This window comes from Rhinoraja longicauda, chromosome 2 (assembly GCF_053455715.1).
Source record: "Rhinoraja longicauda isolate Sanriku21f chromosome 2, sRhiLon1.1, whole genome shotgun sequence".
Taxonomy (NCBI): domain Eukaryota; kingdom Metazoa; phylum Chordata; class Chondrichthyes; order Rajiformes; family Arhynchobatidae; genus Rhinoraja; species Rhinoraja longicauda.
This window is the reverse complement of record NC_135954.1, coordinates 45,469,525-45,495,010: the sequence shown is the minus strand read 5'-3', so window position 1 is coordinate 45,495,010 and position 25,486 is coordinate 45,469,525. Positions and strand designations below refer to the sequence as shown.

The 25,486-nt window shown below is 42.7% G+C and overlaps 1 protein-coding gene across 1 annotated transcript in view; it reads right to left on the bottom strand.

Annotated features, from left to right (window-relative positions):
• The window catches only part of LOC144604190 (contactin-associated protein-like 2), a 1,366,128-nt gene that overhangs the window by 116,163 nt on the left and 1,224,479 nt on the right, over positions 1 to 25,486 (bottom strand). Inside the window, exons 17-18 of the mRNA XM_078418400.1 lie at positions 7,798 to 8,016; positions 3,823 to 4,059 (exon numbers count right to left, since the gene is read on the bottom strand). Coding sequence (XP_078274526.1) covers positions 3,823 to 4,059; positions 7,798 to 8,016 — 456 coding nt within the window. The remainder of the gene's footprint in view (positions 1 to 3,822; positions 4,060 to 7,797; positions 8,017 to 25,486) is intronic.

Sequence of the window (25,486 nt, the reverse complement as noted above, 5' to 3'; positions counted from 1 at the left end):
ATTGTTGGGATTGTTCTGAGAGCTGTCATAGATTTGATGGGCCAAATGGCCTCCTTCTAGAAAATATGAGTACAATGAGATTTCTCAATAATCTTCTTTGCTGCATAGAAAAAATCAATTCAAACCAACCTTATAACTCAGATAAAGAAAGTAAATTAGAGGAATTCAATCAAGGGTGTTAGATTGGGGAATGTTTCCGTGATGAAGAGGGTCAAGGGCATTTTTAAATGAAGGGGAATTGAAGATTAACGATCTTCGTTCACAGAACTTTCCTTTTGTTAAGTGCCGCACGAGTAAATTAGTTCTAACTTTCTGTTCCTTGCTTTGCCTAAACAATATATTGCTAGTTAATGTTCGAGGCAGAGATAATGAAGTGATAAATCATTTTTATTGCACTGTATTAAACATTGTTTAAGTGAGGTTTTATCTCATTATGCTGCAATTTTAATCTTTGTGTCGGGCAAGACTATTAAGATGATAGTTAAAGACTTACAAGAAATCAAAAGGATAATGTCTGCTTATTACATGTTGAAGTGCAATGTATGGATTCAACAGTTACAGGCAAAGAAATATTTCTATCCTCACCTGAGGGAATAAATATCTAGGTGTATTCCAAATAAATGTGTCAACCTGGATTTTACAGTATGCCTCCCTGAAGTATATTTACAGAGAAGAGATTTAATTAAAATATGTTTGCATTATGATCATACATCTGGTATGATTTGCTAAAAACAAAAATCCTTTATTAAAACGCTCAAATTATCTGAACACTTCTCTACATTTATTACCATATTTAAGGAGCTATAAAGAAATTTAATGTGATTGCACAAAAATACAAGGATTGTGTTAGCTGATGAATAATGACAAAAATATGGAAGGAAAGTGCAGTTTATGTCGATTTTACAATTTTCATTATAACTTGACAGTAAATGTCTTGAATAAAATTAGTAGAAGTAATTCTAATATTTAACATAAGAGTCCATTAATTGTTTAACATTGAGAATGCTCTTTGAAGAGAAGCTGAAGCTGAAGAACCATGAAATTCCAATGGCTAAGATCATCAGTGATAAGAGCAGAATGAGGCCATTTGGCCCATCAAGTCTACGCCACCAATAAATCATGGCTGATCTAGCTCTCCATCCTATCCCATTCTCCTGCCTTCTCCCCATCACCTCTGACACCCGTACTAATCAAGAATCTATCCATCTCTGCCTTCAAAGTATCCACTCCCTTCTGTGGTAAAGAATTCCACAGGTTCACCACCCTCTGACTAAAGAGTCAGAGGCTGTAGGCTTTGCACACAGGTACGTCAAACCAAAAGATAACTGTACTTACAAGGTGGAAGTCAGAGCAAATTATTGATTCTGCTTCAAATATGGATATTTAGTATGTGTTGACAAAAAAGTCCACATTCCACAAGATACATGAAGACATTTTTTTCTAAATGCATTTTTTAAATGTTTGTAGACACAAAATGCTGGAGTAATTCAGCGGGTCAGGCAGCATCTCAGGAGAGAAGGAATAGGTGACGTGTTGGGTCGAGACCCTTCTTCAGATTGAACTTTTGAACCAGCATCTGCAGTTATTTTCCTACACTTTTTTTATGTTTGTGATTATTTAAAATATATACTGTATGAATACTTTGTTGTTCACCAGTGGCAATATCTCATTATTTACTTTATTATATCTTTGAAAACTTCCATCTCCCTACCACAGAAATAGCTCAACATAAGTCTCATTTCAGTGCCTCATTCATTCAGTGTACCATTTTGGTGAAGTTTCAATCCTTGTCCTATTGAGGGGTTATAAAGTCATAGAGTAATACAGTGTGGAAACAGGCCCTTTGGCCTAACTTGTCCACACTGACCAACATGTCCCATCTACACTAGTCCTAGCTGTCTGCATTTGGCCTATATCCCTCTCTACCTGTCCTGTCTATGTATCTGTCCAATTGTTTCTTAAATGTTGCGGTGGTCCCTCCCTCAACTACTCCTCTGGCAGCTCGTTCCATGCACCCACCACCCTTTGTGTGAAAATTTTACCCCTCAGATTCCTATTCAATCTTTCCCCCTTCACCTTAAACTTATGACCTCTGCTTATCAATTCCCCTACTCTTGGTAAAAGACTTTGTGCGTCTACCCAATGTGTGAAAAAGGTAACCCCTCAGATTCCCATCAAATCTTTTCCGCCTTCACCTTAAACCAATGTCAACCTATGTCAAATCTATGTTGAAAACTACAATCTCCAGCAAGTTTAATTTTTTTAGTTTAGAGATAGCGCGGAAACAGGCCCTTCGGCCCACCGTCCTCACATTAACACTACCCTCCACATACGAGGGACAATTTACTCATACACAAGCCAATTAACCTACTATACCTGTACGTCTTTGGAGTGTGGGAGGAAACCGAAGCTCTTGGAGAAAACCCATGCGGTCACGGGGAGAACATACAAACTCCGTACAGACAGCACCCGTAGTCGGGATCGAACCCGGGTCTTCGGTGCTGCAAGCGCTGTAAGGCAGCAGCTCTACCGCTGCGCCACCGTGGCCGCCCTTAATGGTAATGGTAACCTAGCTTTTGTATTCATTGGCTTTAAATTGGATTTAGTGGGATTATCTGCGTCAGATCTGGCCTTTTAAAAGCTTACTAGACGGCCGTGGACCCGTTGGGTCCAAATCTCTCCTGCGGGACCGGCAACCCCCATGCAAATCCCCCCACTTACCCACTCTATCCCCCCTCAATCCCCTTATCCCCCTTCCTCCCCTCCCCCACTCCATCCCCCCTTATCCCTTATCCCCCTTCCCTCCCCTCCCCCTTCCCCCTCCACTCACCCACTGCAAATCACTCCTGCGGGCCTGTAAACCCTCTGTGCAAACCCCCCCACCCCCCAGTCACCCACTCCACCCCCCCTCAACCCCCCACCCCCCAGTCACCCACTCCATCCCCCCATCCCCGCCGTTTGCACCATCGCAAAATCAAAATATCATAAGTCGAAGCATCATAAGTCGAGCATCTGTATTAGATCACGTGGCCGGAAGCGAGCTAAGGCTCACTAAGGGGCGCTTCCATTTGCACCATCGCAAAGTCGAAATATTGTAAGTCGAAATATCATAAGTTGAAACATCGTAATTCGGTGAGCATCTGTATTAGATCAACGGGCCCCAACTGCGCACGCGTGGACCTTCCACCATTGTGACGTCGAAAACGCAGCTCTGCGGCGACGGCCATCTTGTTTGATCTTCTGCCGCAGCTCTGCACCACAGGTGGGTCAGGCGTGGGGCACGCTGGGACGGGTGCCGGTTCTCCCAGTGGGGGTGGGGGGGGGTTATTTTTCATTTAAAAATATCCTTTTATCCATATGGGTGTCAGGGATTATGGGGAGGCAGGAAAATGGGGATAGGACAATAGACAATAGACAATAGGTGCAGGAGTAGGCCATTCAGCCCTTCGAGCCAGCACCGCCATTCAATGCGATCATGGCTGATCACTCTCAATCAGTACCCCGTTCCTGCCTTCTCCCCATACCCCCTCACTCCGCTATCCTTAAGAGCTCTATCCAGCTCTCTCTTGAAAGCATCCAACGAACTGGCCTCCACTGCCTTCTGAGGCAGAGAATTCATCACCTTCACCACCCTTTGACTGAAAAAGTTCTTCCTCATCTCCGTTCTAAATGGGGAGAGATAGATCAGCCATGATTGTATGGTGGAGTTGACTTGATGGGCCGAATGGCCTAATTCTGCTCCTATCACTTATGATACAGGGTTGATTAATTGATGATCTAGCTTGCACATCAATACCAACGTTCAATGAGCTTATGTCATACCTTTTGTACAGAAGGGGCCATCAAATGCAGTGCGCATGCAGTCACATGAATAGCCATTATATTTCTCCACGCACTGTCCACCATTTCGACAGAACATGCCGTAGCTGGTGCAATGGCCTGAGCAGCCTGGCTTCACCCCAGGAGTAATTTCTGCTCTCTCCTCTAGGTTCAAGGTGATACCATTCATCCTCAAAGATCTGATGCATCCAAGGTAACCCCGCTGGCCACCTGCAGCACCTGTCGGGGAAAAATAAAGCAAAATGCAACAAGAATTGGATGAGACAGAAGTTGTGGCCTGTGGGCTTTCACTCTTTTGGGGAGTGATGCAAATGTTTGCTGAATTGTCAGTGTAAGTTGCATTGCAGACAGACAAACCTTCTTTAATCTTTTGAGGTAATTTAAATAAATCAATCTACAAAACAGGGGCCATTCATTAACTTGGCCTCATATCCAGATTGCAACTGCAGGAGATGCAACACCTGTACCCTCTCCCTCCCCCTCGACACATGATCCTCCAACATTTTCGCCACATCCAATAGGATCCCACTACTAGCCACATCTTCCCATCTCCACCCCTTTCCGCTTTCCGCAAAGACCGTTTCTTCCGCAACTCCCTGGTTAACTCGTCCCCTCCCACCTAAACCACCCCCTACCCAGGTACTTTCCCCAGCAGCACCTGTCCCTATACTTCCCCCCTCGACTCTGTCCAAGGACCCTGACAGTCTTTTCAGGTGAGACAGAGGTTCACTTGCACTTCCTCCAACCTCACCTCCTGTGTCCACTGTTTCAGGTGTGAGACCAAGCGTAGGCTCGGCGATCGTTGCACTGAACACCTCCGCTCAGTTCACCTAAACCTACTTGATCTCCCGGTTGTTAAACTCCCCCTCCCATTCCCACACTGACCTTTCGTTCCTGGGCCTCTCCATTGCCAGAGTGAAGCCCAGCGCAAATTGGAGGAACAACACCTCATATTTCGCTTGGGCAGCTTACACCCCAGCGGTAAGAATAATGACTTCTCTAACTTCAGTAACCTTTATCTTCCCTCTCTCTCCATCCTTCCCCCCTTCTCAGTTCTCTGAGTAGTCTGACTGTCCTCATTTACATTTTATCTCCGTTTGCTTTGTTGTTACCTTCTCCGAGCTAACAATGATCTATTCTACATTGTCCTTGATCTTATCCCCTTTGTCTCATTTTCACACCTTACATTTCCTTATCTTTGTATGTCCCTCTCCCCTGAATCAGTCTGAAGAAGGGTCTTGACCCGAAACGTCACCCATTCCTTCTATCCAGAGATGCTGCCTGTCCCGCTGAGTTACTCCAGCATTTTGTGTCTATCTTCGGTTTAAACCAGCATCTGCAGTTCCTTCCTACAACTTTGCATGGTAAATAAACAGCTGATTAATGTAGAAACAAGAAACTGCAGAAGCTGGTTTACACAAAGGGACACAAAGCGCTGGAGTTACTCAGCGGGTAGGACAGCATATCTGAACAACATCGATAGGTGACAATTCGGGTCAAGACGCTTCTTCAGAGTATGACAATGTGATTTAATCAAAGTTTGAATCAATTTAGGAATTGCCCGAGAAGTGGTTATAGATCCAAAACTAGACCAAATGTTTAATCAGTTTCACCCATCTCAAATTCTCTGAATGGACATCAATAATTGGGAAATATATACTGCTCTAGCCTAGAAACACAATTAGTGCTTTGGTTTTATTCTTTAAAAAAAGTTTTCATGGCTTTGCCGTCACTCTGGTTGTGAGAGTTGTGGGAAAGGCATCTAAATGTGACATCACCACTATGTGCCATCACTGGAACCGCTGCTGGGAAAATATAGTTTCTTAATTTCCAAGAGTTGAAATGATACTAAAATTTGTTCTGAGTACATGTGCCTGTCATGCTGCTGCAAGCAAGATTTTCATTGTACTTGTACTTCACTGTACTTGTGCATTTCAATAAACTCAATTTGCCTTTTACTTGAACTTTGGGAGAAGTGGCTGTGTTGTTGATGATTGAATTGATATGTAAATCACTTACAGTGAATGGCAGGGTGAGATGAGGAGATTATCATTCCTCTTGCAACTGGTAAGAGAATATATTGTTTCTCTCAAAAAGGATACTTGGATGAAGGATGAAATTCTGCCATTTTGAACTACAAATCAGATGTGTAGGAAAGAACTGCAGATGTTGGTTTAAATGGAAGATAGACACAAAATGCTGGAATAACTCAGCGAGACAGGCAGCATCTCTGGAAAGAAATCTGAAGAAGGTTCTCGACCTGAAATGTCATCCATTCCTTCTTTCCAGAGATGCTGTCTGTCCCGCTGAGTTACTCTGGCATTTTGTGTCTATCTTAGGCAAATCAGATGATCAGTTTAGTGATGGATAGTAAAATATATTGTACTCTTTCTATACTATGTTTGTGTATTAGACTCTTTAACTGAGGAAAAATGTTTTAATTTGAAATAATGTAATTATTTTAAATTGTTGTCTTAAACAACATGATTATTTTTATGCCTCAGGTAGCCCTTTAAAAGAATACTCTAACTTCTGTTGTAAGTGTATTTTCAGTTGCAAATGCTGATGATCCAAGCAGATGCCTTTTGATGCTTCATTGCAAAGATTAAGTTACAAATATGATAATATTTTTAATTTCCTGTTTTAATCATTCCATTTCTATAGAACAGAATACTGAATTAACGTGCCATTCTTTCTGTTGGGCACTTAAAATGTCAATGTCTATCAAATCTGATTCAATTAATGATAATTACTGTTCTCAATCAATGTTTAGTTGGGAGTCCCATTCATTTTTTTACCCTAACCTTGTCTCAGTCAATTAATGACAGTAGTTGCAAATGATGGATTGCTACTAGTGATGAACCATTAAAATAGCTTTAGGATTGAGAAACTACCTACCACCCCAGTTATATTGTCTGTGACCACCCAACAGGAACATCTAACAGTAAAATTAATGAAAGCAAAGAGAATGATGATTTTTTGGGGGAAAACTTAACTGTTAAGTTTCCAGGTACAAAGTGCCAAATAAGTGTACAACAACAAGAGAAATATTAAAATGAATTCAAAATGTCCACTGTGTTTGGAGAGGTTCTGTTCTTTATATCTGCACATTCTTAGTTGGAGTTTAATTTATTTTGTGACCTTTCTGCCATATGTCTGTTTTTTGTGCACAATCCGCAGGCATTGCCACTTTAATTTCACTGTACATCGTGGTTGTGTATGTGACAAATAAACTTGACTTGAATTGACTTGTTTGAGTTATAGTGGCAATAAGCTGAAACAATCATGCATTTTGGGGCTTCCAACAATGTGTAATGAGGATGAAATTATTATACCACCAGATAGAGCATATGACTAAAAAAATGGATCAATCTATAATCTCAGTTTTGGAATGGAAATGAAAATCTGTTGCATTCTATAAAGAGTGTGTGACTTTACCAAGTTACTGCCAGGCAGTGAAAGCAAATATTTATCCCAAAGATTTCTCAAGCATTGATGATAGGTAAACATTTTTAAGTAGTACAATTGGCTTGTTCCATCTATTACTGCCATTAAAATTATTTGCAATTTTTTTTTCTAGTTGGGTGTTTGAGTAAAAATGCTGTGAATATAGCATGCAAGGCACACAAGAAGCAGCTGAATATTTAGGGCATTTGTCCACTAAAGCTGACCCAGTCATTCAATTAGATATTTCAGTCCAACTCCACTTTACTCATTTCCCTTCATTCCCAAGAATGTATTTGCAGCAAAGTCATTTATGTATGGGATGATTATGATATTTTATGTAACTCTTCTTTCTTGTACCAACTGAAGACCAGACTTTAATACAACCACACACCTGTTTGTTTTTTCAGATTCATTCAATATTCTATTGCATCAAAGCATTTAAATAGTTGAAACAAGCATCATGAGAGTTTGAATTTGTTAATGTAATGACTGCAATTGTTAATTTCTTACCCACATAGAGTTGGCTGTAGAGTTCCAGTCTAGTGTGACCCTGGGTTGGTGCCTTTCTGAAGTCCCTGCGTAGTAGATCTACTTGCAGGCTTGCTTCTTTTACGTTGCGTTCAGCAACGACTCGGTGCCACTGGTCATCATTCAAAGGATTGGGGGATTTCACTACAAGTTCCACTGGGCCATTCCCCACGTCAAATGAAAATGCCACATTGGTTGGTGCTGAAGATAAAATGATTATCATTCACTTTGGTTTTAATATGACTGAAAGGTTAGGTTGATGGGGGGGAGGGGGGCGGCGAAGAACATGATGATGACAGTGAGATGAAAAGTGGACATGAATGAGAATAATCAAGGTGCATCACCCTTTCAGGTGCCTGGAAAGGGGGAGGGGGGAGGGAGGGAGAGAGAGAGGGGGAGAGGGGGAGAGGAGGAGAGGGGGAGAGGGGGAGAGGGAGAGAGGGAGAGAGGGAGAGAGGGAGAGAGGGAGAGAGGGAGAGAGGGAGAGAGGGAGAGAGGGAGAGAGGGAGAGAGGGAGAGAGGGAGAGAGGGAGAGAGGGAGAGAGGGAGAGAGAGAGAGATGAGGCGGGAGCGGGAGAGTAGGCAGCAGTTGGGGTGGGGTTACATCTGGATTCCTCCCTGCTTCACTTTGTTTTACACAAGGAGAAACCAAAAAGAAAATAGCAGACTTCATTGTATTCATACAGTTTTCATAACTTCCCTTCATGGTTTTCGTAAAACTGGAAATCGTAACATGTGGTGCACATTAATATTTCATTTTATGACATAATTTTGCAGTCATTAGCTCTTTCTGCTTAATATCTATACCTGGTTTTAAAAGTTATGCATTCTTAAAATCCTGCTGCCATGGATAAATCCATGATATTTTTTTTGCAATCTGAGCATAACAACAATTAAAAAAATTAATTGGAGGAATTTCTACACAAAATGTTGAGAAGATCTCAATAATTTCAGTAGCATTACTTGTCACGGGCACACAGGAATACAATGAAGATGGCTGTGAGAGCCCCTATAATAGTCTATTTCCCATGGGGAATGTGATAATTACATTACCAATCATTGAAAAATGATATACACTTCTGTGGTAGTTTTATAATTGCCCATATGTCAAATCAGACAAAGTATGAAAAATGGACAGATTTGCTCATCTGACCTCTGATGAGCCACCAACTGTCTTATAAATCTGTATGAATTCAGGAAGATGTTCAACTGCATCTTCCTGAAATTTAAGAATCATGCTAAAACAACAGGATTTGTCCTCAGAAAATGTGACAAATTTGTCTACCCTAAATCGTCTTTATATTTTTGCCCAGCTCATGTTACTAGAAATATTCCAGATTCATTCTTTTCTTATTATCAGTAATAATTTGCATTTATATCACAAGCATATGTGTGCAAGTGTTACATTAGGATCATGATATACCAACCGCAAATGAATTCCAATGATTTTTTAAAAAGTTGTCACATCAAATGTTGTTTCAGTTAACAAATATCACACCTGGCATCTGTTAGGGTGCGACCGTTCTGATTATTCAATAACCAGTCTGATTATTCAAGTGCTTGGCCAAATTGACACAAAAAGATCAAAGAATAATTTATAAATTTTACACACGCTATAACAAACTTACATATGCTAAATATCAAATTATTGTTGCCTCTTTCAGCTGTGTTGAAAAAATAACTAAACTTGATACTGCACACCGCAGGAGAATGGTGAGTAAGGTGGGCCTAAAATTGTTGTGCTATCGTGTACCGTTTTGGCTGTATTTCAGGAACTTACATACATACAAGATGAGGGCTTTAGTAATATATAGATTTCATTTTGCATTGTTAATTGTGGAGTCCCTGAACGAAATTATGGTTCAATTCCCTCTCAAACTTGAGTAGAAAAATCATAGTTAATGTCAATGAAAGGAGTACTGTTGGAAGATGCGTCCTTCTGATGTAAGGTCAATTCTTGACCTAACTTTAGACTTTCAAACATCGGACTTTTGAGATGCAGTGCAAAAATAGGCCTTTCTGCCCACCAAGTCCATGCCGACCAGCGACCCCACCCTGCACACTAACCTACACACAAGGGACAATTTACAATTTTACCTAAGCCAATTAACCAATTAACCAACTAACCTGTATGCCTTTGGAGAGTGGGTGGAAACCGGAGCACCCAGAGAAAACCCACGTGGTCACAGGGAGAACGTGTAAACTCCGTACTGACAGCACCTGTAGTCAGGATTGAACCTGGGTCTTGCCGCGATAAGGCAACAACTCTACTCTTGCACCACTGTGCCGTCCACCCTGAGAACCTCTGAGAAGGACAACCAAGATCACATGGCACTATTCTGAAGAAAAGCAGTGCAGTTATACTTAGGGCCCTGAACAATATTTATTCCTCAATCAAAAGATGAAAATCAGATTATTTGAATTTTATCACATTGCTGTTTGTGAGAGTTTTCTGTGCCTAAATAAGCTGTGTTTCCTAAATTGTATGTCTTTAACTTCAAAATTATTTCATTGGCTGTGAAATCTTTGGGAAAATCTGACCGTGAAAGGCACATAGATATGCAGGCCTATCTTTTCCACTTGTCAACAAAACTACTAATTTATTTCAACCATACCTCTAAAACTACCTTCAAGTTACATCTAATCCAAAACATAAATATATCACTTGAAAGTGCATCAATATCTCGCTGTGTTATTATCTCTAAAGTGATAAATATCAGACCACTATTAAGGAAGTGCTAATAACTTTAACTCCCATTCCCACACTGACCTTTCTGTCCAGGGTATCCTCCATTGCCAGAGTGAGGCCACATGCACACTAGAGGAACAACGCCTCATATTCAGCTTGGACAGCAACAGTATGGACATTAAATTCTTCAATTTTAGGTAACACCCTGTCCAATTTTTCTACCCCCTCTCATCCCTGTGGCCCATCCTGGTGCACATCCATTTCTCCCACTGTCCTCCCCCTCTTTCCCCTTCCCCTGTCCCCTTCCATAAAGACTGATAACAGATCGGCTCATTTTTATGAACCATGTAATGGTTATATAACTAAGAGAGATCTATAGATCTTTCGTTTTGTGATTAGTAGAAAAAAAGGGCGTACTTGTTCCTGTTTGAAAAACAAAAGATATCTAAAATCAGAGTACTAAGTGGTTTTCAGAACAAATTAAGTATTTTCAAATGTTTGCTTTGACCTGTTTGAATTTGAACTGCAAGTTATACCAAGGGGAACCATTGAGAAACTGCCGTTACTGAATTAATTTTTACAACTTCACACCAGAGTTTCTCAATATATTTACTTGTTGGGGAAGCAAACTAGGTTAACATCAAAATAAAATGTGTAATAGAATTTTCATGTTCATGGTGCCATAATGAATTAAAGGCATTTTGTCCCATGTTGCTAATTATACCACTCTTAAACATCAAATGTATTCTCTTGATACAAGGCGCAAACTAAAGCTCTAAGACAGGCTGACCTTTTACCAACATAAATTTAGAGCAAGCACTAAGGAAACAGGAAAAGCGATACTGCTTAGTAGGCAATTAAATATGTTTAGTTCCTGACAACAGCAAATTACATGACATATGAGGATGTCTTCCGCTTTGCATATTTTAAAGGAGGACGTAATTTCCCTAAAAGCTTGTTGCTGGAGAAATATTTTCACTGAGAAAAATGAAATCCTATCATTGATGATTCATTATGGACCAGGATGACAGGTCTTACAACTCAAATACCATTACTTCACAAATGACTAATTTTACAGTGAAGAATAAGTATTTGTTAAACATAACCAACTTTAGATTCCAATAATTCACTATCTATTGAAATATCTAGTATATTATTCATTAGATTGTTTAAACATTTGAAATATAAATGACAAGTAAATTGAGAATAATTTATAGGATTATTGAAAAGAAGAAAATTTAATATTCCATATTATCATGATACAAAGCCACTTTACAAATGTTCAGATAGAATTATTGAGGGTTACAAAAGTGAAAAGTTTATAGGATTAGTTGCAGATCAGAAGAGTAAATGTCTCATTCACTCTACACTAAGAACTGATCCTTCTGGCTGGTTAATAGAGGTTGTTGGGCCTTTATCATCCACTAATTTAAACACAGTTTCAAATATTTGAAAATAAATGCATCTAAGACCACCTAGAAATATTAAACTCAGTGATGTTGAAAGATTAAGCTATTTTTTAATGAGCAAATAGGACTGCTATCCTTTCAATTCCTGACAAATCTCGGAGCTAAATTCCTGGAAATCGAATTGTAACTTACGTTTTACCTCAAGGCTGTTGACCGAATAGCACGCAACATAAGCTTTTCCCTGTACCTCAGTACACGTGATAATAAACTAAACTGTCATTATTTTATCAATGAAGGCATTTATATTGCGTGGGATATATTTCCTTAAAATTGTTCTTTTCTTACCTGCGGCTCAAACATTTAAAAAGTGTTTATTTTTAGACAATAGACAATAGGTGCAGGAGTAGGGCATTTGGCCCTTCGAGCCAGCACCGCCATTCAATGTGATCATGGCTGATCATTCTCAATCAGTATCCCGTTCCTGCCTTCTCCCCATACCCACTTTTTGTAGCTGTATGTGACTGAAGTTGAATGTTTTACTTTACAAAATTAGCTGAAGGAGATTATCTTATTTAGCTAGAGAGCAAATAAATAAATCCATTTGGCCCATGGTCCTGAAGTTCAGTTACATTATCTTCTATTCTTTCAGTTTCTATTGATCAAAAGTTAAAATCAATAAGTATCAAGCAATACTTCTGAACTAAGTGACAGAAGTTTCACACAGACTCAATGATAAACCAACTGACTTGAACTCAGCCCAGCACATCGATGAAACGTTGAAGAAGGCACACCAGTGCCTGTACTTACTTTAAAGTTTAAAGAGATTCGGCATGTTACCCAATACTATAACAAACTCTAAATAGAGTTCTAGTCATATGGCCAGGAGACAAGCCCTTCAGCTCAACTTGCCCATGACGACCAAGATGCTCCATCTACACTATACTCGGATTTGCCCGCTTTGACCCATATCCCATCTCATCTTTTCTGTCCATGTACCTGTCCAAATGTATTTTAAATGTTGTTATAATACCTGCTTCAACTACCTCCTCTGGCAGCTCGTTCCACATAGCCACCACATTTGAGTGAAAATGTTACGGTGCGATACGATCATCCCCGGAGGGAAATTGGTCTGCCGACAGTCACAACACACAAAGTACACAAAAACTTGAAATTAAAAGTGAAAACAAAAAGAAAAAGACAAATGACTGTTGGCTGGCTGCCGTGTGCACAGCGCCCTCACCGGAACAAATGAACAAACAAACAAACACAGACTTATCCCCTGGGCAGAGGATTCTAAACTAGATTGTCCCCCCCCAGACCGGGTCCCTCTGATCTCCCACCCTCCCTCACGGCGGTCCACCCACACAGGGTCCCCATTGTCTTCCCCTCCCCCATCACGCTACCATCGACCACGAGGCCCCATCGCCGAGGCTCTTGCTGCTGCCGAGGCTCCCGTTGCCGCCGAGGCACCCACCGCCGCTGAGTCACCCGCTGCTGCCGCCAAGGCTCCCACTGCTGGGGCTCCCATCGCTGCCACCACTGAGGCTCCTTCGGCCCAAACAAGCCTCACCAACTGGCTTCTCCGCAGTCCCCTGGAAGTCCTTTGGGGCGAGTCGGGCCTACCGGGGCACGTTCCGGTCTTCGGTTGTCGTTTTGGACATCCCAATTTCCATACGCAATACCCTGACTGATGAAGACCTACATACCCAAAGCCTTCTTGACCATCTTAGCTACATGTGACATTATGTTCAAGGAATTATGTTCCTGTTCTCTGAGATCCCTCTGCTCTACAATAGCCCCAGGGCCCTGCCATTCACTGCTTAGGTCCTGCCCTGGTTTGACTTCCCAAAATGCAACACCATTCTAAAAATGTATCCTGATTGGTTGCATCATAGGCCAGCACAACAACACAGAGGAATGCAAGCGGCTGCAGAGAGTGGTGATCTCAGCCGGGACCATCACGGTCACAGTCCTCTCCGCTATTGAGGGTACCTACATCAGCCGCTGCCTCAAGAAGCTGGCGTCGATCATCAAGGATTCCCACCATCCAGGCCATGCTCTCTTCTCGCTGCTACCATCGGGCAGGAAGTACAGGCTCAGAAACAGTTACTTTCTCACAGCTGTCAGGTTCCTGAACCAACCTGCACAACACCCGTCGTGCCTAGCGAATGAAACCCTATGACCACCTCTTGCACCTGCATAGACTTGTTTTATAATTCTGTTTTGTACGAATTCCTTGTTTTCTTGGCACAATATTTTTCTTTTTACTGTTTTGCAGAGCTTCAAGCATTATTTATGTTTTTGTGCATTTGTCCAATCTATAGGGCTATGATGTTGCTGCAAGCAGAATTTTCATTGTACCTGGACCTCACCATACTTGTCCATCCCCTCCACAGTTGCTGTCTGACCTGCTGAGTTCTTCCAGCACTTTAGTTTACTTTAGTTTATTATTGTCACGTGTACTGAGGTACAGGGAAAAGCTATTGTTTGCGTGCTGTTCAGTCAAAGGAAAGACTATACATGATTACAATCAAGCCATCCATAGTGCAGAGATAAAAGGTAAAGAGTACAATATTTACTGCAAGATAAAGTCCTATAAATATATGTAGTAACGATCTGCAGATGCTGGTTCACACGATAGACACAAAATGCTGGGTAACTCAGCAAGGCAGGCAGCATCTCCACATAGAAGAAATGGGAGACATTTCGGGTCAAGACTCTTCTTCAGACTGAGAGTCAGGGGAGAGGGAGATACAGAGATAAGGAAGTGTAAACTGTGAAAATGAGACATTAAAGGTGGATGAACTTCAAGGAAAATGTAGAATAGATCATTGTTAGCTAGGAGAAGGTGATAACAAAGCATACTGAGATAAGATTAAATCAGTGGGACAGTCAGACTGGTCGGAGAACTAAGAAGGGGAGAGATGGAGAGAGAGGGAAAGCAAGGATTACTTGAAGATGTGGCATAGATGGAGGAATTGGGAGTAGGGGATAGAGGACGGAGGAATTGGGAGTAGGGGATACTCCCAATTCCTCCATCTATGCCGCATCTGTGTCCAATATGAGGTGTTCCATACCAGGGCATCCCTCATTCTTTAGGGAAAGAGGGTTGAGGGATCCCATTTTCCACGATAGATGAGGCCCTCACAACGGTCTCCTCGGTATTCCACAGCTCCGCTCTTGCTCCTTCTCTCCACAGTCAAAACATGGACATAGTCCCCCTTGTCCTCACCTTTCACTCGATCAGCCGTTGCCTATAGCACATAATCCTCCGACATTTTCGCCATGTCCAACAGGATCCCATCACTAGTCACATCTTCCCATCTCCATCCCTTTCCGCAGAGACCTTTCCCTGCACAACTCCTTGGTTGACCCGTCCCATCCCACCCAAGCCACCCGCTCGCCAGGTACTTTCCCCTGCAACCGCAGGAGATGCAACACCTGTCCACATACCTCCTCCCTTGACTCCATCCAAGGACCCCAATAGTATTTTCAGGTGAGGCAGAGGTACACTTGCACCTCCTCCAACCTCATCTACTGTATCCTCTGTTCCAGGTGTGGACTCCGATATATCGGCGAGACCAAGCGCAGACTCGGCGATCATTGCGTTGAACACCTCCACGCAATCCGCCTAAACATACCTGATCTCCCAATTGTTAAACAGTTTAACTCCCCCTCCCATTCCCATATTGACATTTCTGTCCTGGGCCTCCCCCACTGTCAGAGTGAGGCCCAGTGCAAATTGGAGGAACAGCACCACATATTTCGCTTGGGTGGCTTACACCCCAGCGGTATGAATATTGACTTCTCTAACTTCAAGTAACCCTTGCTTTCCCTCTGGCTCCATCCCTCCCCGTTCCCAGTTCTCCGACCAGTCTGACTATCCCCCTGATTTAATTTTATCTCTGTATGCTTCGTTGTCACCTTCTCCTAGCTAACAATGATCAATTCTACAATATGTAGAATAGAATCTCATCCTCTTTGATGTCCCATTTTCACACCTTACTCTTCCTTATCTCGCTGTCTCCCTCTCCCTTGCCTCTCAGTCTGAAGAACGGTCTCAACCAGAAACGTCAGACATTCCCTCTATCCAGAGATGCTACCAGTCTCGCTGAATTGCCCCAGCATTTTGTGTCTTAAGTCCGATAAAGCCTGATTAAAGATAATTCTGAGGTAGAATGAGGTACCAATGAGGTAGAATGGTGAAGACCGCACTTTAGCTGGTGAGAGGACCATTCAATTGGAATCAATTCTGATGGAAAGCAATTATTTAAAGTGGCAAAAATATCAACAAAATAAAATAAATCAGCAAGACTTTGTGAAGGGGAGATTTAAATTGATTGAATTTTTATGAAGTATCAATGAGGACAGTGTGTTCAATTGAGCAAATGTGCCTTTTACAGTGGTAAGGGTTTTGATGCAGTTCCACATGGTAGGCTGGCCAAAAGAAATTGACGGCCATGGAAAGCAAGGTGGCAAATAGTAAATTGGATTCAAAACCAGGTCAGTGGCAGGAAGCAAAGGGTAATAGTTGTTAGGAAAGATGTGATATCAATGGAGAAGGTGCACAAGAGATTGACATGAATGTTAGCAAGAATTGAGGATTTTAGATTTTAGATTGGATAGGCAGTGATTATATTCTTTGAAATAGAGGAATCTGACAGAAGACTGAATTAAAGTGTGTAAAATTGTGAGGAGCACGGATAGATAAGATGAGCAGCCAGAACTTTAATAGAGACAGGATAAACCAGAGGACATATAATTAAAGTAATTGATGACGGGTGGGGGGGTGTGGGGTGACGAAAATGAAACTATCCAGAATGCGGTGGAGTCTTATTAACGACCACAAATAAGTATTATTAACTCCACCACAAAGAACTTGGTCCAGGTCATGGCTTTTCAATTACTTCAAAAGCCGGGGCTTGGACCAAGCCCTTTGACGATGCTCAGAAACAATGGGCTGAATGGTCCCTTTTTGATTGTATTTTTAAAATGATTTCTGTTACACTGTTCAGTGTCTCAAGCATTCCAGATAAGCAGCAATATCCCCAATGTACATTCTCACAAAATAATGAATTCATGGCTTTGGAGCAATTTCCTCTGTAACAGGAATTAAACAGATTGATTCTGTGCACCGTCTCAGCCTCGTGTCCCCTGCTACATACCAGCCATTTGTCGTCTCACTTTCACCCTGACATCTGTGGTTTTGGCCTTCTGAGAGGTTTTAATCGAGCTCAAGCAAAGCTTGAAGAACGACTTTCCATTTCTGTTGGAAAGAACTGCAGATGCTGGTTTAAATCGAAGGTAGACAAAAGATGCTGGAGTAACTCACTGAAGAAGGGTCTCAACCTGAAACGTTACCCATTCCTTCTCTCCAGTCCCGCTGAGTTACTCCAGCATTTTGTGTCTACCAACACTTTCTATTTGGCATGTTATCTCCCTCATGCCTTAAAGCTGTCTTAAAATATACCTCCAGCAAATGCATTTTCTTTTGCTTTTGAGCACGTATCTCTGTTTAACTAGGATGCCTCAAAGCAAAACCATGAGTAGAAACTGAAGATTAAAATGTATTAGAAACAGGCTGTGATGATAACATTGTGTCCCACTTTGGCATAATTAACCATAATTCCTTTCTGACGCTTGCAACAAAATTTAAGAAAATCCACATTAACAAAGCCTAACTACTGACTAGCTATCAAATCAGATTTTCTCCGATCTCTAATAAATACCAGCAGTACTAAATCTTTAAGGGATAAGTGCAATGGGCTTAAGATATAAGATGTTTTTAAACTCAAAACTTACTAAATAACTTCATGAATGCCAGAGATTAAAAAAAAGCATATAAAGCTCTGAAATGTTGCATGTTCATGGCCCATAGGCAATGAAATGCTAATCTCCAGAAAGCTGACACATTGCAAGGGTGGGCTAATGCTGAGAGAACGGGGGGGGGGGGGGGGGGGGGGGGGGGGGGGGGGGGGGGAGCAAAATAACACTTGGAATTTAAAAAAAGCTATTGCCCAGTCACCATGAATTATTTATGAAATGAAATGAGCTTATCTAATCAATTCTGTTGGTCTTTACCTCCCGTTGTTAACCTGGCCTTGGGATGGTTAAAATTGGTTACAAAATTCCTCTGAGATGAACTTTCATAGAGGCATTAATGTCAAATGACCTACAGCAAATTGTCAACCCATTTTACTCTGCCGTGATAGCTTCCTGTTGAAATCTATGAGAACATAAATCTGTGGAAAATAAAGTCAAAGATCAAACCTTGAGTGCTGTGCAAAATAGGCTGATGACTGGTAAAAACAATGCGGGGGTTCATTTCAAAGATAAATTTAAATTTGTTATGTTTTCATCTTAAATATCAAACTTGGGAAACTTTTATAAGTGCAGGGCTCCATAATATCATTGCACTACTTTTTCTTGCTACTGACAGTGAAAGAGTCAAAAATTAATTCAGCATAAAACAGGCCATTCGGCCCAACTCCTCCATACCAATCAGTAGGAACGCTTCTATATTAATCCCATTCTCAGAACTTGCTCCTTAGCCTTCTGTTCATTACCAATTTGCGCTCATCTAAATACTTCTTAAATGCTGTCAATGACAGTTTTAACCTCTCTCTCAGGCAGTGAATTACAGGCACTTACCGCTCTCTGAGTTAAGAAAACTGTCCTGTATATCCCCTCCGAATCTCTTCTGCCTTTTCCAAAATCCATGTCCTCTCGGTTTATCTACTACGTCTGATATATGGAAAGGTTTCATTACACCTGCTGTGTCTACAACCCTCATAATTTTATATACCACAATCATATCTTCTCTTAACCTCCTCCTCTCTATAAAGAACAGACCTTGCTTCTCCAGTTTGTCCTGATGACGGAATTGCTCCATCCCAGGCAATATCCTGATGAATCTCCTCTGCACCCCCGCCAGTACTATCACGTCTTTCCTATAGCTTACAGTACTCCAGTCAAGGTATGACTTGCATTTTATAAAGTTGGAGCATAACCTTCCTACTTTTATATTCAACTAATAAAGGCCAGTAACCAATATGCCTTTTTAACCATGTTATCTACCGGTGTTGCCATTGTCAAGGATCTATGGATTTGTACTTCGAGTTATTCTCTGAGGCAATACATTCATGGTGTATGTCCTAGCCGCAATCGTACTGCCAAAATGCATCTCCTCATATTTGTCTGGATTAAATTTCATTTATCATTTTTCAGCCCATTTCACCAGCATATGAATATCTATCTGCAGCGAAGGCGGCCTTTCACACTAACAACAACCCCATCAATCTTTGTGTTATCTGCAAACTTACCGATCATGCCTCCCGCATCCACATTCAAGACACTCACGTAAGTTATAAACAGCTAGCGACCCAGCATCGATCCTTGTGGGACATCACCAGTCTCAGGCATCGAATGGAAAAATCAATCCTCCATCATCAACATCTGTCTACCATTGCCAAACCAATTTTGGATTCAGTTTGTCAACTTGTCTTGCATCCAATGAGTAATAACTTTTTGAACCAGTCGCCCATGCGAGACTTGTAAAAGGACTGAATAAAGTCCATTAAAATCGCATCTACCTCATCGATACACTTTGTTACCTCTTCAAAAAATTAAATCAAATTAGTTGACAGAATCTGCCCTTTGCAGACCCATATTGGTCATCTCTGACCATTCCTGCCTTTCCAACTGATCATTAATTTTCTTCCTCAATTTTTTTCCCCAGTATCTTCCCAACAATTGATTTACAAGCAAAGTTTCACCTTTACAAGTGGGAGCAGGAGTCATAGAACATAGAAAAGTACAGCACTGGAACAGGCCCCTTGGCCCACAATGTCTGTGCCGAACATGATACCTAGTTAAACTAATCTCCTCAACCGGCACATGATCCATATCCCTCTATTCCCTGCATATCCGAGCCTATCTAAAAAGCTCTTAAATGCATCTATTGTATCTGTCTCCATCAATGTCCAGGCACCCACCACTCACTGTGTAAAAATTTGACTCGCACATCTCCTTTAAACTTTGTCTCTCTCACTTTAAAGTTATGCCTTTGAACCTTTGACATTTTCACCCTGGGAATGTTCTGACTATCAATGCCTCTCATAATTTTATGTACTTCTATCAACCTCCCATGTTTCTGAGAAAACAAACCAAGTTTGCTTAACCTCCCCGTATAGCAATAAGGTTATTGCATGCAGTAATGGAATATGTATGACACGAAGATTGCACTGAGCAGGTCATTGTCATTTTATTGCTTGAGATTTGCACTCATACAAGGTATGGGGAATGATTGTCAGGTGAAGAGAGATTGTCTTTAAGGCCAATGCCAATGATCGAGGCAGCATTCTGTTAAACCTCTTCTGCATCCTCCACAAAGCCTCCATATCCATCCTGTAATGGGGTGACCAGAACTTCTCACAATATTCTAAATACGGCCTAGGAGGGTGAGAGGGGATCTTACAGAAACATATAAAATTATTAAGGGATTGGACACGTGACATGCAGGAAACATGTTCCCGATGTTGGGGGAGTCCAGAACTAGGGGCCACAGTTTAAGAATAAGGGATAGGCCATTTAGAACGGAGCTGAGGAAAAACTTCTTCACCCAGAGTTGTGAATTTGTGGAATTTTCTGCCTCAAAAGGCAGTGGAGGCCGATTCACTGGATGTATTCAAAAGAGAGTTAGATAGACCTCTTCGGCCTAACGGAATCAAGGGATATGGGGAGAAGGCAGGAACGGCGTATTGATTGTGGATGATCAACCATGATCACATTGAATGGCGGTGCTGGCACGAAGGGCCAAATGGCCGAATGGCCTCCTGAGCTTATTGCCTATGCATCTATGTATCTATGTATCTAACCAAAGACCTAGAAAGATGCGTCTTGACATCCTGACCCTTATATTAAATACCCCGAACAATGAAGTCAGGCATATCATATCATATCATATGCCTCCTCTCCCACTCTATCGACTTGTGTTACTGGTCAACTCCTCAAGCCTGCCTCCCCTGGGCAGTTCTTGTTTGCAAATTTCTCAACAGATTCGGTCGTGCTTATGGCTAGTTGGCATATCACAGGGAACAATCAGAGAGCTGCAGAGTGAGGATGTAAGGATGCACAAGTATAGAACATGCTGATACCCACACAGTTATGGAACATGCTGGAGGTCTAATGCCAGCATGCAGTGACCCAATTAATTTGAATGAGTGAGTGGTGAAGAGGAGTCTCGACCTAAAAAGTCACCCATTCCTTCTCTCCAGAGATGCAGCCTGTCCCGCTGAGTTACTCCAGCTTTTTGTGTATGAGTGGTTATAAAAGTTGTGCAACACTACATAACTCGAATAAAAACAGACAATGTTAGAAATACTCAGCAAGGCAGGCAGCATCTGCAGAGAGAGAACAATCTGCAGCATTTTGCTTATTTATAAATCTAAGTTGTTTGTCTGGTAGTGAAATGCAAGACGAAGGTGAAGGGATGTATTTCTGTCACTATTATATTTCTTTCGTGAAGACAAAAACATTTCAGAAAACAGGACATCTCACAATTTTTTTTAAACAAAATTATGAACCTGTGTGCCATTTGCATTTTTGTAGGTTGCTGAAAGTACAGAGTGCGGGGTGATATGTAACGTGCTTTGGAACAATGATACTGGGCACAAGCCAAGAAAACTGAGTGATCAAAAGTGAAGTAATGAGGTTATTGCATGCAGTAATGGAATATGCTATGACATGAAGATTGCATTGGGCAGGTCGTGAGCATTTTATTACTTGAGATCTGCATGCGTAGAGGGTGATGAGATGATCGCCAGGTGAGGAGAGATTGCCTTGAAGGTCAATGCCAAAATGATGGGATGGAGCAGAATGCTGCGAGCCACAGATTACTCTTGACTGCATGCAGAGGAGAGAGAGAGAGAGGGAGAGAGAGAGGGAGAGGGAGGGAGAGAGAGAGGGAGCGAAGGAGAGGATAAGAGTGAGAGGGCAGTCAATGCTGGTATGCTGGTAATCATGAGTGGTCAAATGATTTACAAAACAATGATCCAACAGTGTCATGGGACATAAAACACTGCTTGCAGTATTGATTTACAGGGCTGGAAAGATGAAAACATATAAATTAGATAACGATGGAGGTTCTGTGTTAAATTGGTAACTGCCTGCTCAATAGGAGAGCAATTATAAACAAAGAAATAATTGACTGCTGAATAGGTGATAATTATGATGAAAGCGATCGTTAAAATTCTTTTGTTCTTTCTCCGACAGAATAAAATGTTTGACAAATTACATTTCCATACAGACACCAACACTTTTATGGTTTGAGCGCAAATTGCTTTGTTGACCTGATGAAGAAATGGCCTCAATCTTCTCCCCACTGACGAGATAACATAATACTGTAATAAACAAACTGCAGAGATGTGATAAAAGAAACAAGACAATGTGGCAAAGTGCATCGTAAGATATTCCTTTTAAGCATAAAATCCTGAAAACTTTAGCAGGGGTATCAAAGAATCAAATTCTACCCAGCACACAGAAACTGATAAAACCGCAGTGTGCTTTAAATGATTTCATCATTTGGTGCGATTTACAGTTGATAAGTAACTGAAGAACAACACCAACTTCACACTTTGCAGCTAGCACCAATTCACTAATCTGGCTTCTAGAAATTTAGATGGCTGACAATTTAAGAAATGGAAAAGACACATTGTTATGGCACTTGGAGGCTGTTTTTGAAAAATGCTGTATATAAATTCAAGTATTCCCCAATTTACCAAAAGAATGCATTCCAGGCAAATGGAGACACAAAACACTGCAGATGCTGGAATCATGAGCAAAAATCAAAATGCTGGTGGAACTCAGCGGGTCAGTCAGCGTCTCTGGAGAGAAGGAATGGATGACGTTTCGGGTCGAGAACCTTCTTCAGAGATGCTGCTTGTCCCGCTGTTACTCCAGTATTTGTGTCTATCTTTGGTTTAAACCAGCATCTGCAGTTCTTTCACACAAGTGATAGATGAATACAGGTGTGGGAGAGTGATTGGCAGATGGGTGAAGTAAGTGACAAATGTGAAAAGCCGGGCTTTGCCTTGCTCCCACATGTCTTTGCCTGCATCAGACTGTAGAAGAGTCTCGACCCGAAACATTACTTATCCATTCCCTCCATAAATTTTTTAAAATTTCAAAATATACTTTATTCGAGAAATAAATATATACAAAACATGTTCCTTACTAAACTCCATCCAACATTCTTGGAGGCTATACGAACATTCAAAACATACATTCAATACACCAATTACACAAAATTACCCCACATCCTTGCCACTCATGTGGCCCACTGGCGTGAAATCCCTTCCCTTATTTGGAGGGGCGTCTCTTTCCACCACACCCTGCCCCCCATGTCCAGCAGCGGAAGGACCCTAGACTGTGGTCCTCCCCCACTGAGCTTTGGCGTTGGCTGCACCAAGCTTCAGTGCGTCCCTCAGCACGTACTCCTGCAGTCTGCAGCAGGCCAGTCGGCAACATTCCCCGACGGACAGCTCGCTCCGCTGGGAGGTCAACAAAGCTCGGGCAGACCAAAGAGTGTCTTTCACCGAGTTGGTGACCTTCCAGCAGCACTTGATGTCAGTCTTTGAGTGCGTCCCTGAGAACAGTCTGTAAATCACAAAATCCTCTGTGACGGAGCTGTTCGGAATAAATCGTGACAGGGACCTTTGCAAACCTCTCCAGACTCTTTTTGCAAATCTATACTCTGAAGAGGCGGGCAACCATCTCCTCTCCATAGCAGCCGTCCCGAGGGCAGCGTGTGCTGGTAGTGAGGCTCCAACAGTGCAGGAAGGATCTGTGGGAGGGCTCCCCTCACCTCCAGCCAAGCCAGGTCTTGGTGCTTGTTGGTGAGTTCTGGCAATGAGGCATTTTGCCAGACAAGCTGGGCAGTCTGCTCTGGGAACCATGCCACAGGATCCATGGAGTCATTCCCCTGCAGGGCCTGCAGGACGTTCCGTGCTGACCACTGCCCGATGGACTTGTGGTCAAAGATGTTGGTCCGGAAGAACCTTTCCACGAATGATAGATGGTGCGGCAATGTCCAGCTGACTGGCACATTGCGTGGCATCTGCGCCAGGCCCATCCTTCACAACACCGGGGACAGGTAGAACCTCAGCAGGTAGTGACACTTGGTGCCCACGTGCCTTGGCTCTATGCTCTGCTGATACAGCCACACACGAAGGTGGCCATCAGGGTGAGGGCGACGTTGGGCGCACTTTTACCCCCGTTGTCTGCTGACTTGTACATTGTGGCTCGTCGCACCCGGTCCATCCTTGACCCCCAGATGAACTGGAAGATGGCCTGGGTGATCCCTGTGGCATAGGAGGGAGGGATGGGCCACACTTGCGCCAAGTACAGCATCCCCGAGAGCACCTCGCACCCGATTACCAGATTTTTTCCCGTTATAGAGAGGGAGCGCTGCATCCACAGCTCCAGTTTCTTCCCCACCGTGGCTATCTGCTCCAGCCAATTCTTGTCGCACGCCTCAGCCCCCTCGAACCAGATCCCCAGCACCTTCAAGAAGTCAGGCTTGATCGTGAAGGGGATGGGAGATCGGTCGGGCCAGTTGCCAAAGAGCATGGCCTCGCTCTTCCTGCGGTTCACCCTGATACTCGTGGCAGACTCAAACTGGTCGCAGACGCTAATCAATCTGCGGACCGACCCTAGATTCGAGCAGAAGAAGGCGACATTGTCCATGTATGGGAAGGTTTTGACCTGAGTGCCCCCACTGCCTGGCAATATCACTCCTCTTATGCTCACGTCCTTCCTGATGGACTCAGCAAAGGGCTCAATACAACAGACGAACAAGACAGGGAAGAGAGGGCAAACCTGCCTGACTCCAAACCTGACGGGGAAGCCCAACATATCATCCACCAACATTTCCGTCACCTACAACGGGACCCCACCACTGGCCATATCTTCCCATCCCCTCCCCTCTCTGCATTCCGCAGAGACCGTTCCCTCCGCAACTCCCTGGTCCACTCGTCCCTTCCTACCCAAACCACCCTAACCCCGGGCACTTTCCCTTGCAACCGCACGAGATGCAACACCTGTCCCTTTACCTCCCCCCTCAACTCCATCAAAGGACCCCAACAGTCTTTCCAGGTGAGACAGAGGTTCACCTGCACCTCCTCCAACCTCATCTATTGCATCCGCTGCTCTAGATGTCAACTTATTTATATCGGCGAAACCAAGCGCAGGCTCGGCGATCGCTTCGCTCTGCGCTCGGTCCGCATTAACGCAACTGATCTCCCGGTGGCCCAGCACTTTAACTCCCCCTCCCATTCCCAGTCTGACCTCTCTGTCATGGGCCTCCTCCAGTGCCATAGTGAGGCCCGCCGGAAATTGGAGGAGCAGCACCTCATATTTCGCCTGGGCAGTTTGCGGCCCGGTGGTATGAACGTCGACTTCTCCAACTTCAGATAGCTCCTCTGTCCCTCCCTTCCCCTCCTCCTTCCCAGATCTCCCTCTATCTTCCTGTCTCCACCTATATCCTTCCTTTGTCCCACCCCCGACATCAGTCTGA